Source organism: Molossus molossus, unplaced genomic scaffold, assembly GCF_014108415.1.
Source record: "Molossus molossus isolate mMolMol1 unplaced genomic scaffold, mMolMol1.p scaffold_m16_p_8, whole genome shotgun sequence".
In the NCBI taxonomy this organism is placed as follows: domain Eukaryota; kingdom Metazoa; phylum Chordata; class Mammalia; order Chiroptera; family Molossidae; genus Molossus; species Molossus molossus.
In genome coordinates, this window is record NW_023425402.1 from 26,156,713 (window position 1) to 26,173,483 (window position 16,771).

At 37.7% G+C, this 16,771-nt stretch overlaps 1 protein-coding gene across 2 annotated transcripts in view; it reads right to left on the reverse strand.

The window, feature by feature from the left end:
• Positions 1 to 16,771, reverse strand: part of COL21A1 (collagen type XXI alpha 1 chain) — a 125,497-nt gene that overhangs the window by 65,103 nt on the left and 43,623 nt on the right. For both annotated transcript variants that reach the window (XM_036249009.1, XM_036249010.1), the window contains 2 exons: positions 8,242 to 8,295; positions 8,095 to 8,148 (listed from right to left, as the gene is read on the reverse strand). In XM_036249009.1, the coding sequence (XP_036104902.1) occupies positions 8,095 to 8,148; positions 8,242 to 8,295 (108 nt within the window). The remainder of the gene's footprint in view (positions 1 to 8,094; positions 8,149 to 8,241; positions 8,296 to 16,771) is intronic.

Consider the following 16,771-nt stretch of genomic DNA (forward strand, 5'->3'; position numbering starts at 1 on the left):
GATACCTAGGAATAAACTTAACCAAAGAAGTAAAGGACCTATTTGCAGAAAACTACAGGTCATTGAAAAAAGAAATAGAGGAAGATATAAAAAAGTGGAAGCACATACCTTGTTCATGGATTGGAAGAATTAACATCATTAAAATGTCCATACTACACAAAGTAATCTATAGATTCAATGCAATCTCCATCAAAATACCAACGACATATTTCATAGGACTAGAACAAATACTTCAAAAGTTCATATGGAACCAAAAAAGACCCCGAATAGCCACAGCAATCTTGAAAAAGAAGAACAAAGTAGGTGGGATCACAATACCAGATATCAGGTTATACTACAAAGCAACTGTAACCAAAACAGCCTGGTACTGGCACAAGAACAGGCATATAGACCAGTGGAACAGAACTGAAAACCCAGAAATGGACCCAAAGTAATACGCTCAATTAATATTTGACAAAGGTGGCAAGAGCATACAGTGGAGTAAAGACAGCCTCTTTAATAAATGGTGTTGGGGAAATTGGACAGCTACATGCAAAAAAGTGAAACTAGACCATCAACTTACACCATACACAAAAATAAACTCGAAATGGATAAAAGACTTAAATGTGACCCGTGAATCCATAAAAACTCTAGAAGAAAATATAGGCAACAAAATTTCGGACATCATACGGAGCAGAATTTTCACTGACACATCACCTAAGGCAACAGAAACAAAGGAAAAAATGAACACATGGGACTACATCAAACTAAAAAGCTTCTGCACAGCAAAAGAAACAATCATCAAAATGGAAAGGCAACCCACTGTATGGGAAAACATCATTTCCAATGATGTATCAGATAAGGGGTTAATTTCATATATATATAGAGTGCTCATACAACTCCACAAAAGGAAGACAAAGAACCCAATTAAAAAATGGGCAGAGGAGCTGAATAGACACCTCTCCAAACAGGACATACAAATGGCCAAGAGACATATGAAGAAATGCTCAACATCACTAATCATCAGAGAGATGCAAATTAAAACAACAATGAGGTATCACCTCACACCTGTCAGAATGGCCACCATCAACAAATCATCAAACAACAAGTGTTGGCGAGGGTGTGGAGAAAAGGGGCCTCTAATACACTGCTGGTGGGAATGCAGACTGGTGCAGTCGCTGTGGAAAACAATATGGTGTTACCTCAAAAAATTAAAAATTGAACTTCCATTTGACCCAGTGATCCCACTTCTAAGAATATACCCTAAGAAGCCTGAAACACCAATCAGGAAGAATATATGTACCCCCATGTTCATAGCAGCACTATTTACAATAGCTACGATCTGGAAACAGCCCAAGTGTCTATCAGTAGATGAATGGATAAAAAAGTTGTGGTACATATACACAATGGAGTACTATGCAGCGGTAAGAAAGAAAGATCTCTTATCCTTTGAGACGACATGGAGGGACCTGGAAAGTATTATCCTAAGTGAAATAAGCCAAGCAGAAAAAGACAAATACCACATGATCTCACTTATATACGAAATATAATGAACATAACAGTCTGAGGAATACAGTAGACCCAGAAACATGGAAGTAGGGCACAGACTGACATCCCTCAGAAGAGGATGTGTGTGTGTGTGGGGGGGGGGGGGGGGAGGGGGGGTTGGAAGAGATAAACCACAGAACTTATATGCATGTATGCATGATCAATGGACATGGACAACTAAGCCGGGGACGGGGCGGGGGTGGGGTGGAGAGGGGGGTGCCAATGGGGTAAAAAAGGTAAAATATCTGTAACAAAAAATAAAATAAAAAATTAAAAAAAAAAAAATAACAGCCTCTGGGAAGGACCAAATGCAGGGTATGCCTACAATCAACATTCTTAAATCCTCTAAATCAATTAAAGTGGATCCAATAAATACTTTCAAGCTGGACAATAATGGCTCAAAAAATAAGTAAATAAAAAGAAGATAAGAGTGTAGGCAATGTCTGATAAATTCAAGTCAGCTATTATTAATTATCAATAATTAATTAGCCCTGGCCAGTTTGGCTCAGCAGTTAGAGCGTGGGCCCGTAGATCAATGAGTCCCAGGTTTGATTCCAGCCAAGGGCACATGCCTTGCTGCAGTTTGATCCTGGGCCTTGGTTTGGGTCCTGCAGGAGGCAATAAATCAATGTCTTTCTCACATCGGTGTTTCTCTGTTTCTCTCTCTCTCTCTGTCTCCCTCTCTCCCACTCAATCTGAAGATAAATGGCAAAATATCTTCAGGTGAGGATTTTTAATAATAATAATAATTAATTAATGTAGAGAAGACCATGACTCAAACAGGATTTTAGATGCTAGTACTGGCTGGAATCAAAAGTCAAAGGTACACAATCACAAACATATATTTGCTGTTGAGATTTATACTACCTAAAGAGCCACAAACCTAGACTAAAAGAAACTGTGATGTTTAAAACTTAAAAACTAAACAAAGTTGCATAGTCTCACCACTATTTTTAATGTTTTTATAGCCACTTTTTACTAGCCTATGAATTTAGACAAAATATAAAAAGAAGAGAGGTAAAAACTAGAAGAAAGGAAACTAATGATCTTTATTGATGATTATATCTTTAATACAACGAATACCCTAAAATATTAAGAAAAATTAGTTAATTGTTATTTAAAAATACATATAGTATTGCATATATAAACAATAACCAAGATGAAAACTTATTTAAGTAAAAGACCAATTTATAGTAGAAACAAAAGAGAAAAAAATTCCTAGGAATAAACTGAGGTAATGTTGAAGACCAATACAAAAAAAATAATAATATTAATCCATTGAATTTCAAGATTAAAATGAAAAGAAATATAAATTGTAATCCTGAATAGAAAAACTCAATATTGAAATTATGTTCATATTTCTAAAGTTAATTCATACATTCAAAGGAATCCTAATAAAAATTGGAATAGGAATTTCTAAAAAAATTGAACAAAAGATACTGAGCTTTATCTGGAAAAATAAGCATGCAAAAATAGCCAGAAAAATTTTAATTATATGAGGAAGGCCCAGCCCAGCCAATATTAAATCACATTATGAAGTGAAAATAATTAAAAACAACGTGGCAGTAGAAAAGATGTAGACAGCGAAGTGGAACACAGTGGACAGCCCAACACCAGACACAAATTAAAGTGGAAGTTCAGTGATAGTGATGGTTTTTCAAATAAATGAAATTGAAAAGCAATATTATTATTTTTTAATTTTAAATCTTTACTGTTGAATGTAGAATGTATTACAGATACTCATTTTTCCCCCATTGACCCCCTCCTCCACACTCCCGCCCCCCTCCCGCCTTTTCCCACACTATTGTCTGTGTCCATTAGTTATGCATATAAGTTCTTTGGTTTATTTCTTCCTACCCCCAACACCTTTCCCTTTGAGGTTTGACAGTCTAGCAATGAATTTGTACTTTTTAATCCCTTCACCTTTTTCATCCATTCCCCCAACCCCCCTTTCATCTGGCAACCAACAAAATGTTCTCTGTATCTATGACAATGTTTCTGTTCTACCTGTTCATTTTGTTTGTAGATTCCCTTGTTGATAGATATGTATTCATTGCCATTTTATTTGTTTATATATTTTATCTTTTTCTTCAAAAAGACCCTTCATCATTTCATATAATAACAGTTTGGTGGTGATGAACTCCTTTAACTTTTTCTTGTCTGAGAAAGTCTTTATATGGCCATCGATTCTAAATGACAGCTTTGCAGGATAGAGTAATCTTGGTTGTAGGTCTTGCTTTTCATCACTCTGAATATTTCTTGCCACTCTCTTCTGGCCTGCAAAGTTTCTTTGGAGAAATCAGCTGATAGCCTTATGGGAACTCCCTTGTAGGTAACTAGCTGCCTTTCTCTTGCTGCTTTTAAGATTCTCCCTTTGTCTGGAACCTTTTGCATTTTGATGATGATGTGTCTTGGTGTGGGCATCTTGGGGCTCATCTTATTTGGGATTCTCTGTGCTTCCTGGACTTGTATGTCTGTTTCTTTCACCAAGTTAGGAAACTTTTCTGACATTATTGTTTCAAATAGGTTTTCAATTTCTTGTTCTCTCTCTTCTCCTTCTGGCACCTCCAAGATGCAAATGTTAGCACACTTGAAGTTGTCCCAGAGGCTCCTTACACGATCCTCATTTTTTTGGATTCTTTTTTCTTTTTGCTGTTATGATTGGGCGTTTTCTGCTTCCTTATATTCTAAATCAATGGTTTGCTTCTTAGATTTACGTACTCTACTATTGAATCTGTGTAAATTATTCTTTATTTCAGTTAATGCCTCCTTCAATTCTGACTGTGCATCCATAATTTCTGACTGGTCCTTTTTTATTCTCTTGAGGCCCTAAGTTCACTGAGGTTCTCACTAAGTTCATTGAGCATCCTTATAAGCAGTATTTTGAACTCAGCATCTGTTATGTTGCTTATCTCCATTTTGCTTAGTTCTTTTCTTGGGTTTTGTTCTGTTCTTTCATTTGGGACCTGTTTCTTTTGTCTCCTCATTTTGGCTGCCTCCCTGTGTTTGTTTCTGTGTATTACTTAACGAGTGTATGGGGCTAACTGAGACCAGATGCTGCTTGTTTGAAAGAATTTAGGAAAAACCTGAAGCAGGATCCAAGACAGGCCAATACTATGGTTAAGCAAGTGGCAACATCTTGGGTGGGCCTGAAAGTTGGGTGGGGCTGGGCGGGGCCTCAGGGAATCACCAGGGCGGGGCAACCAGTGTGAGCCTGGTTGCTGGAGTCCCAGATATGGCAGCTCTCTGCCACCCCAGGGAAGGGCTCACCAAAGGAACAAAGGCCTCTGACAGCACGTTTGTCCAGGAGAAAGCCCCCTCTGTAGCCCTCGCTCCAGTGCCAAACAGCTCAGTTCTTCCCTGTATGTCTCTGGTGCCCCTTGAGCTGCCTCCCCTCCAAGGTTAGAGGAAGTGAGTCCAATAAGTCTATACACAGGCCCTTTAAGGAGCTGCCTGGGGCTCCAGCTGTGTCAGCTTCCCTGAGCCTCAGTACCCGCTGGTTTTTACAGCCAGAAGTTATGGGGATTTCTCTTCCTGGAACTGGAACCCTGAGCGGGGCACCTGGTGTGGGACGGGGAACCCTCAGTCCTCAGGAAAGACCTTCCCAGCCAGGTATCCTCTGATTTTTATCCACCACACATGAGTGTGGGACCAGCCCTTTGCGCCTCCACCCCTCCTACCAGTGTCAATGTGGCTGCTGCTTTAAAATTCTGTAATTGTAGGACTTCCATTCAGCTTGATTTCAGGCGGTTTTGAATGATGGTTGTTCTGTAGTTTAGTTCTAACTTTGATGTGGTTGTGGGAGGACGCGTTTACCTACACCGCCATCTTGACCGGAAGTCAAAAAGCAATATTCTTTATGTATTGTTGAGGCAGCCGACTATCCATTTACGTAAAGAGAGGGGAACTATGAATGCTCATTAACTTTACTCCAAATATAAAAATTTTAATGTGAAAATATAAAATCATAAGGCTCTAAAATAAAATCATGAGTAATTATGTTCAAAATGTTAGAATGTGAAACATTTCCCATACAGACACAAATGGGAGAAAAAGAAAAAAAAATCTAGCCCTGGCTGGTTTGGCTCAGCGGTTAGAGCGTCGGCCTGTGGTCCAGAGAGACCTGGGTTCAGTTCCCGCTAAGGGCACATATCTCCATTGCAGATTGTCCCTGGCCCTGGTTGGGTCGTGCAGGAGGCAGCCACTCGATGTGTCCCTTTCATGTCGATGTTTCTCTCATCTCTCTCTTCCTCTCTCCCTCCAACTCTATCTGAACAGAAAATGGAAAAATGTCCTCGGGTGAGGATAAAAAAAAAAAAATCTATATATACATAAACATATACATAAATAGTTATATGTTCTAGTGAGCTAAAATTTTAAAAAATATGTCAAAACACATCATATAAACCAGAAAATATAGTTTTACACAATTTATGAAATGCATTTAAAAATCATTTTTTTTTAAAGATGAACAGACCAGTAGGGGGGAAAAAGATATGAATAAAATGTGAATCACAGAGAAATAACAAAGCGTTCAAAAATCACATGGCAAGGTATTTTACTCACTAATAAATAAATGCAAATCAAATCAGTACCATTTTTAGTTATAGTGGTGAAATTAGAAACTTTAAGGAAACTCAGTGCTGATAAGATTGTGAGAAAAAATATTTTCACATACTTGTTAGGGGAGTACAAACTTTCTGATTAGTAAGTAGGCAACTGTGTCAAAGTTTAATTATAAATTTGACCATTTGCTCCTATAATCAATTCACTTCTGGGAAACTTTCCTATGAATATAGTCAGAAAAACTTACTGAGAAATACATACAAAAGATGTTCATTACTATCTTGAAACACACACACACACACACACACACACACACACACACACACACGATAATTAAGAACCACGGCAGCCCTAAGTTAGAGATTTCTTAGGTTGGATAAGAACAGCCTCTAGAGTGTGTAGTTGTGATTAATTTTCTGTATATAGTTTCTTTCACGAAGTCTTTTTGAATTTTCAACTTTCCTCTAAACTCCTGGAAATTTTTATTCAACTCCCTGCTTTGGCAGTTAACACTGACTATTTTAAAAGACAGTTACTTTGTATGTGTTGCATGCTTTATGATCCCAACCCCGTTAAGGAAAAGAGCCCCAGTGTGTCAACAAAGAAAATAAGAGTCAGAGACATTATTATTCAGTAATGTGCCCAAAATTGAATACCTTGAAAGTGTCAGATCCATCATGAGATCTTCCAGAGATCCAGCCAATAAGAGTAACCACAAAAACATAAAATGGACCCTCTCCAGTTTGGCTCAGTGGTTACAGAGTCAGCCCATGGACTGAAGGGTCATGGGTTCAATTCCCAGTCAAGGGCATGTACCTGGATTGCAGGTTGGATCCCCAGCCCCTAGTCAGGGTCACGCAGGAGGCAACACATTGATGTGTCTTTTTCACATCAATGTTTCTCTTTCTACCTCCCCTTCCATTCTATCTAAAAATCAACAGAAAAATATCCTCAGGTGAGGATTCACAACAACAAAAAAGTAAAAAACAAAACATAAAATAGATATAGTCTTTGTCAGTGTTTCTTATATGTGGGTGCTGTACACAATATTTTTAAAAGATAATAATTTTCCTTGATGGTATGGCTCAGTGGATTGAGTGTTGTCCCATGGATTGAGAGGTCCTAGTTGGATTCCTGATCAGAGCCCAGGTTGTGGGCTCCAACCCCAGTAGGGGGCCTACAGGAAGCAGCTGATCAATCTCTCACATCAATGTTTCTATCTCACTCTCTCCCTTCCTCTCTCTCTCAAAAAAATCAATGAAAACATATTTAAAAAACATACTTTTGCAAGGATTGTAGTTAAAAAATTAATGGAGGTTTTTACCAGGACCAAACAAAGAACTGAGAAATAAGATTGTGCTTTAGGAATTAAGCTAACACATCAACATGGGAATCTAAGCAAATACAAATGGGCATCTTGGATGTGGACCAGTGACCAGGGCCAGTAGGCCTTGACTGGATCCATGGGGAGGTACTAAGTTATTAAAGGATATATATTTAAAGAACATATATTTCAATAAGACAATTGGCAAATCTCAAAGCTTTAAAACAAGGAAAGTCAGCAGTTCAAGTGTTATCTGTACCACAGAAGCTTTAGGGAGAAATCCAGCAAAATGAAGCCAATAGGCCACCTGCCAGATAGGTATCTATTATGAAGATGCACGTGTGGATATTGGGCTATCTGTAGCTAACAGGGGACACATTCCATTCACATAGTTCTCTGCCTTCTTAGAGGGTAACCATCCCCCAGAGCGTAACCACAGTAGAGAACACAGCACCAGGATAATGCCAGTACCTGTTCCATTTGACAATGATCATTGAGTAATAACCACTTCATCTAGTAATAAAAGCTTTTTTAGCCAATGGCCACTGAGAAATTTCTGATCCCACGAGTCTTGGAATTCACCAAGGTGAATGCTATTGAATGGGAACCGTCATAGGTGACATCCTTGTCTTCTTTGAGTGACTAAAGCAACTGGACACACTGGTGTGTGTGTTTACCTTTTCGCCATCTCTCCCTGGTTCTCCTTTGTAACCAGGTAGTCCCCGTGTTCCCTAAATTAACCACAAAATAAAATTCTGTCAGTCATGGTGTTTTTGGTTCATTAGAAATGGTATTTCTAAAATGTGCACAAAAAGATCACCTACTTGTATTCCTGGGGATCCTGGAACACCTGGGGATCCTGCAATTCCCTGATATCCCTAAAGAAAAGTAAACAAGAAACAGTGAACATTTGATCACACTCACAAGAGCAACCCTCCACATCAGGATTCACTCCCATCTCAAGTTTCTCACACCTAAGACTTCACTTAGTTTAAGAAACCAAAATAACAGTGTCAAATGCTCAATAAGTGTCATCCTTTAGGGAAAAAAAGGTCTTAACTATCTCTAGATTCATAAAAGTATCCAGAAATGCTTTTATTAAAAGGAAGACCTTGGGGTCAAAATATAAAGCCAATGGCCACAGCTCCTAAAGAAGTGTACTGCATATTAAAAAACATATTCAACATAGTCAGGAGGAAAACACCTAAAACTGGGGGACTAAACAAATGTAATACATTTTTCAACTTCCTGATTAATGGCCATGCAAGCTAATCCCTAGAATAAATGAAACCTTGATGGATGTTATCCTTCAAAGAAGTCTATAACCACTTTGGATTGCTCATTTTGGAAAGCTGCTGATGTGAACCCCAAGAATATGGCTGTGACACCTCTCCCCAAGGCTAAGCTGTCTGCTGAGGCCATGGTCACTTTTAGCTCCACTGCTTCCTACACATCCCTCCAGAAACTGAACCCTTGGTAAAATAGCATATCTTTTTCAGACAGGGAAACTATTCATTCTTCACTCAGCACATGATAACTGAACTCCAAAACAAACTTGCAGGCCCTGAACATTCACCTAGGTTTCTTGGGGTCAATGTCAGGATGACTTGGACTACCTGGTACCTGCAAACACATTCAGCTCTCTTATTCAGACTCCATTTTCCCCACACACTCTATTCATATTCCATCTTTCTCGGATCTAATTGTTTGAGTACAGCGTTCTTTCTTTGATGGTATTAACACAGAACTCATTATGTTAAATGTTTCAATTAAATATTTGTCCTCAATCCAAAAGCTTCATTTCTATATGGCTCCTCATGGACATCGGCACTGGTTCTTTTTTAAAAAAATGATCATCTTTTTGTCACCCAGTCCCTTGTCAGTACATTTTTAGCTGCAATTTTAGAGACATCATAATTCCCCACTTTTCCAGCCCCACTTTCAAATATGTATTTTACTATTCTTTGTTAGTTCTAATAACAACAATAGCAATAGTGGCTGACACACAAAAAAAAATCAGTCATAGATTATAGTTTTTCTCCTTTTACATATACTTGCATTTCTCATTTTGTAACATGCTCTTAGTTACTTCCAGAACAATGATGACTATACAATTTCTATCACCAAATATCATCCTTTCCTATATTCCCCTCAGTTGTTCATAGAATGTATCATTATGCTTTATTCAGAATTTCTTAAACTCAAATTTTTCTGTCAAGTCCCTCTGCCTAATCCTTAAACATTTTACTTCACCAGTGAGAGAGATTCATAAGCAACTTTTCACTTCTCCATACAAACAACCTGTGATTTTAAACCAGCTTCATGTTCTCTGGATTGGCACTGACTCTGAGTCACTGGATTATGTGCCCTGTTGAGACAAGAACCAGGTCTAATTGACCTCTGTATTTCCAGCATTGAACAGAGTGCTTGGCACATTTTCTGTTACTCGAACATTGGAAGAAGTTACCTTCAAGTCATCAACATGGCACACAAGAGTGAAATAAATAATCTCTTTCCCCAAGGAACCATGTTATGGTTGTGCTCTTTCCAAAAGCAAATTGAAACTTTTAGTAATACCATGTGGCTCATGTTCTCAAGAACAGTCAGAAGAAAGAAGAAAGTCAATCTACACAGAGTTTGCTCAGCTTTATATCTGTAGCTCTTTAGTTATCACTGAATCTTCTTCCCTCACCACTTTGGATTCAGACCTGGAATTGAATTTCAGTTGTATTGCAGTTAGCACCTGCCTAAACAGAGTGAGGTTACTTATAAATGCCACTACCTAGGATGTCCTTCAGATCCTTCAAAACCTTGTGTGCGCTTTCTGGATAGTCTGACATGATTTGCAATAGGCTATTGTAATTGGGAGAAATAATAATGGCAATGACTTATATACTGCTTGTCATGTTCCAGACCAATTAATTCACTTAATCTTAACAACCACCCTTTAATGTAGGTTCTACCTTACCCCAATTTTAAACAAGGACACCAAAGTACAGAAGGTGAAGTGACTTGCCCAGAGTTACACAGATAGTAAGTTGACAGAGCTAGGGGAACCACCCTCTATCAGAAAATGCTCTAAGGTAGACCAGATTTTATGATTCTAGAATGATTAATCAGAGTCAAAGAAATCCATTTAACCAGACTACTTTTACATTGGCTAGGTTTCTGAGTGCCCAGAGGAAAGACATGTTCATAAAATTCCTCAAAAGAAAGTTACCATGGAGATCAGTTATTTATCAAAATGACTGGTCATCTGCAAAGCTCACATTAAATGAATTATTTTTCTTTCACTTTTTTTTTCAAAATTTAAGCCAAATGTCATATCTGCTTTATTACATTTCTCAGAAAGTTAATCTTTTGTAAAAGATCAAACACTGCTATGCTATCTCTCCTCTTCAAAGAAGTTAATGTAATGCATTTGTTAGAGAGAACACATGGCATTTTAGTGGATTCAAGTAACATAAAGATGCCCCAGAATGTGTTCCTAGCTCACCTCTGATTCATATAGTGATCTCAGGCAGAGTAATCAAATCCCCAAATCCTGGGACAACACAATGAAGTGGAAAAACAGTGAATTTTGAAATTGGAAAAGACCTTGGGTTCAATTCTTGCCCCTCCCTTTCTATGGAACTTTAGCTAAGTCACTTTGCCTAGCTAAGCCTCAGTTTTTTACCATAAAGCAAGATAATAATACTCACTTTACTTCACGGTCATAGGTGAAAATGTCTGACAGATGTTAGAATTTCAATAAATGTAAGTTTCTTTCTCTCAGACTCAATGACTATTATACAAAATCATGAGAACACTTCTGCAGAATGTTCTTCTGTAGCCTTAACAACCACCATTAATGAATGAGGAATGGCAGGTCCCATGGTCATCATTACGATTTAACCATTTGTCAACATTCATACATATCTAACCCTGAACATGCGAACAAGGCCTCAGCGTATTTCACAATGGCTCTGTTGGTTTTGACTTTAGAAAAACTACAATACAGAAATAGTATGTGCTACCCACAGTATGAGAACCAATCTATTGTTCTTTTTCTTTTAACTTAATGAGACACAGTCTTGAAAATTTAGATGTATAAAGGAATTCAAAGATTATTTTAGAAGCTAAAGGAAGCATGATTTATGTTAAAATAAAATAAAACAAAATCACATCCAAGGTGGGGGAATCCCAAGGCAAGTCACCAGAATAAATTAGGTGAAATTCAGAAAAACAAATTTTGGACTAAAACCAGGAAAATAAAGGTTAACAGGGAGGAATATTATAACAGAGAACAATTTCCAAGATGAGCAAGAAATATAACATTGGTTGACTCATAGCAGGGCACACTAAAACAGGAAAGGAAAAAAAAAACAAAAAACCTGGAACAGGAAAAATGATAAGCTTTCCATATAGTTTTCTGAGTTTTTATTTTTCTGAATACACAAGTTTCTGTGTTTTCTTATACACTGTAACCTTCGCATGATCTTTGACCACTTAATACTTGTCAACATTAATTTTACCACTTTGTAATTATTAGCAGGTCCAAATATCCACACTACCTCCATCTGCAAGATTTCTAACAGTATTTAAGTATTTCCCATGTTCAGAAAAAGTTTCTTTGTAAATGAGTCATTTTATAGGAAAAAAATATTCTTACTGCCAAATTGTAGGGTTGAAGTATACAGAGTCAACTTACTTTTCTTCCATGATTCATAGCTGCAATGCTCCAGGAAAGATATATAGTTTTGAAATGGAAATTGGTAATAAAATCATCAAATGTGCTAGGGTCACAATGTCTTCTGAGCCCAATTCTAATCATACTATAAAATACTCTGCCAATATAAATATATAGATTTATTTAAGTAGTGAGAAGTTTTCCTTTAAATACTCTACACTTAAAAATGAGAATAAAATCCAAAGAAATTATTTGGGATGTCAGTCTTATTTTTAAAACGTACAAATGTGATTTAAAGTTTATTTTGTTACATAATTTTCTTCAAAGTTTTTCAAAATCCCAACAGATACTCTTAGGTACACAGCCAGGGTAACTAGGTGACCAAAATCAAGTGTATACTTTTAATGTCCATTGTGGTTTATTCTAGGTATTGGCAGACTTTATAGCTCTATACAACTAAATTCCAAGAATATTCATGACTCTCTGTCTTTCCATGTATATAACTAATACAGAAACTAGTCTGCCATCTAACCCAACTATTTTTCAGGTAGCTTAAATATTTAACTCGAAATACTTGACTAACAGATCACATTAATGTATATAAAATTACACCTGAGCTAAGTTCTGAGAAAAAACTGTGCTGCTATGGGGGGCGAAGAGTAAGTAGCCAAAGGAAGCTTACTGAAGACATGAGCTCAAAGGAACACTAAAGGAAGTAAAACACTTAAGAGGGAGCCCTTCAATGTGCCCTGCACTGGAGCCATGTCCCTGGAGATGATAGGATGGGCCATGTCCCTGGAGATGAAGAGATGTATGCATGTTACACATATGACTGGAATGACAGACTGAGGTTACCTGGGCCTTAGGAAGGACTCTGAACTTAATCCAAGCCACTAAATCAGAGGTTATACAATCAGACTTGAGTTTTAAAGAGCTCACTTGCTACACTGTAGAGGACAGATTAAAGGCGTTGAGGAAAAGCATGAAGACCATATGGGAGGTTCCTGCAGGGAAGAGGTAATGGCAGGTAGAATCTGAGTTCACTCAAGGTGTATTTAGTCTAACCTGATGATGGGTTACAGGAAGTGAGGAATTCGGAGCTGTGGAGTGATGCCCAGGATTCTGGCTTGTGCAGCAGATGGCTGATTACTATCACTGACTGAGGGAGAGACACTGAAGGATAACATCATTTAATTGATTGCAAAACAGACAGTCGTACAGAATTTTAAAAAATATTTTTATGGACTAAGATAAACAATTTATATTTGACAATCAGAAGCTATATACTTCTGTGAGGGAAAAATAAAGAACTGTTAGTTCAAATTAAAGCAATTTATACTTACTATAAATAAAATTTAAATTTAATCCTCCCTCCCTTAGATAAAGGTGGATGGGTGATACATACAAAGCAACATCAGCCGCTTTTCATTAATAATTAGCCTTGAGCAAGGCACATGAAAGAATAATATCATCTGCCTTTGGCAAATTATATCTACAGATATAGTTTGGTTCTTAGATACATAGAATTTAATTAAATTTAAGTAAATTATCTCGTTCCCAAGTAAGGTTACAGTTAAAGTTATATTAAGCTGATTTCATTGTTGAAAATTGCTCTGCTTTTTGAACTGAGAATAAATTTTAGGGTGATGAGGGCAAAAGCAGTGAGATCAGTCAGGAGGCTCTTGAAATAACCCAGGAGTGAGATGATGGAGGACAGATGGTAGTGAGGTGAAGAGAACTACTACTTACAGTCTGGGGGTATTTTGACGTTTAAACGGACAGGATTTGTTGATCTACTAAATGCAAATTTAAGAGAGAAGTCAAAAGAGACACCAGTGAGATGTGGAAGGATGGGAGAGAGAAAACTGGGCAAGAGAAATCAGGAGTTTGGCTTTGGATATAATAACTTTTTATGTTAGATGTTCAAGTAGAAATTTTCAGTGGATAGTTGAATACAGAAGTCTGACATGCAGGGTGAGCTTCCTTTCTGGAAGTGCTTTTCTTGCCTGTTACTCTTTTTCTGGAGGGGTGATGGTATTGTACATAAAAATTAATAAGAGCTTCTTATACTTGAAGAGAATTCATCCTTTTGTCTGTTTGTCTATCTATCTATCTATCTATCATCTATCTATTTGTTGTAAATATTTCTTCTATTTATTTGGTTTATAATTTTGTTTTTAGTTTTTAGAAATGTAAAATTTTCCCACAATTAAATGTTCTCTCTTATAGTTTCTTCCAGTGTTTTTTGTTTGTAGTTGTTTTGAGTACAAGATACTCAATATTCATTTTCTTTTTTATGGTTTATTTTTTTTTAATTCTTGATTTTATTTTTGAAATTTATTTTGGTGTTTGGGGTGACATGAATATCTAAAAAGATTTTGGAAAACTTGGAGAATGGCTATTTTAACATTGTGAAATTCAACTGGAGTAAACATATGGCTCTTATTTGCCTGGGAGATGTTATTTAAATTTAACCTTGGTGAAAAGGGATCAACATATGTGATGGGGATGCCTAAAAGGATGATGCAAGTTTTGGCATCGTTAGTAAACATATAATGTCTATATTAAGAAAGATGACAGCCCTGCTTTTGGATTTGGTTTAGGATACTACACGTTAGGGATGTGTAGGGTCTGGATTTCATTCAGAGGAGAGTAACTGGAAGAGTAGACCTCAGAAGACAGCCATAGGGGAGGATTTACTGAACTTCAGATATAATCCAAACGAGAGATGCTGTTTTAAAATACTCACAAATGATGGTAGAATAAGAGGAAAGTGTGTGTAGGGAGCACTGGCACTGAGACTTGCAGAGAATGCTTGACAGGGGGTGAATAATCAGTAGTAGAACAACAGGACCCAAGAGATAAGCTTTTTATGCTTTTCTCTTTTCAGACTCTTCACTGAATATGTGCCAATTGTAGACGCCACAGTTTAAGAGCTGGGGAGTTTAGGGCTGAGAGCCATGAAGATTAAAGACTGGAAAATGGAATACATTAGAATAAAAGCCAAAGAAATGGATATTATTTGGCTTGGAAAATAGAATTATAAGAGGAAGCTTAATTATGGAGTATATAAAAAGCATCCTTTCTACCTGAACTCTCACTTCACCTTAATTTGGTTTCCTTAGCAAAAGGGTTTATTGTCTCACTGTCTCCCACTCCTTAAAACACACACACACACACACACACACACACACACACACCCTCATGAGAGTCTCACTGATAAACTAAAATGATGTTACCTTAAGTTGTACATTCTCCTTTTGAAATATGTTATATCACATCAATCCTTTACTCAAGACCCTACAGTGGTTCCTGAGTTCACTCCAACTAAAAGCCAAAGTCACGCCCTGGCCAGTTTGGCTCAGCGGTTAGAGCGTCGGCCTGCGGTCCGGAGAGACCCGGGTTCGGTTCCCGCTAAGGGCACGTACTTCGGTTGCAGTTTGTCCCCGGCCCTGGTTGGTCGTGCGGGTGGCAGCCACTCAATGTGTCCCTTCACGTCGATGTTTCTCTCTCTCTCTCCCTTCCTCTCTCTCCCTCCCACTCTATCTGTACAAAAAATGGAAAAATATCCTCGGGTGAGGATAAAAAAAAAAAACAAAAAAAAAAAACAAAAAAATAAATAAATAAAAGCCAAAGTCATCACAATGGCCTCAAGAACTCTACTCCAACTCTCCTGTTTGTACAACTTCATCTCATACTAGCCGGGCACTACCCTCTCTTTTCATTCATGGTTTGATAAAGTCATGTAACTCTGAAATTCCCCATCTGTGCTGACTACCACTTCCATAAGGTTTAACCCTCCCTAGTAAGCAAGCCCATTTTGGAATCTGTAGACCACTAAGGGGCACACTGAGGGAGGCGGAGGTGGGGGGGGGAGCGCTGCATCACTGAGTGTGACCCACTCTTATGTCTATTGGTAGCAGCACACTCTGTCTTCCTGAATCATTGCTTAAGGCCAATGATAGAAAAAATCGTCTCCAGAATTCCGCAGCTTAGTCTACCTTACCTTTCTTAGCAAATATGGTGGCCTTTATGGACTCTCAGTATTGGAGAGAACCTAGGTCTCATCTGGAGTCATGTTCTCATTTTCCAGACTAAGAAAGAGGAGCCCTTAGTAGGAAAGCAACTTTTAAAAGCAATGACCTACAACCAAGATTGTTCTATCCTGCAAAGCTATCATTTAAAATCGATGGACATATCAAGAGTTTCCCAGACAAGAAAAAGTTAAAGGAATTCATCACCACCCAACCAGTATTACATGAAATGTTGAAGGGTCTTCTTGAAGGCAAAAAAGAACAAAAATATGAGCAATAAAATGGCAATTAATACATATCTATCAACAATTGAATCTACAAACAAAATGAGCAAGCAGGACAGAAACAGATTCATAAATACAGAGAACTTTTTGTTGCTTGCCAGATGGATGGGGGATGGGGGCCTGGGTGAGAAAGATGAAGTGATTAAGAAATACAAACTGGATGCTAGACTGATGAACCCAAAGGGAAAGGGGGAGGGAGGGTGGGATGAGATAAACCAAAGAACCTCTATGCATATATACATAACCAATGGACACTGACAATAGTGTGAGGAAGGCAGGACGGGGCAGGATTGAGGAGGAGGGGGTCAATCAGGAAAAAACAGAGAAACATCTGTAATACATTCAACAATAAAGATGAGTTACAAAA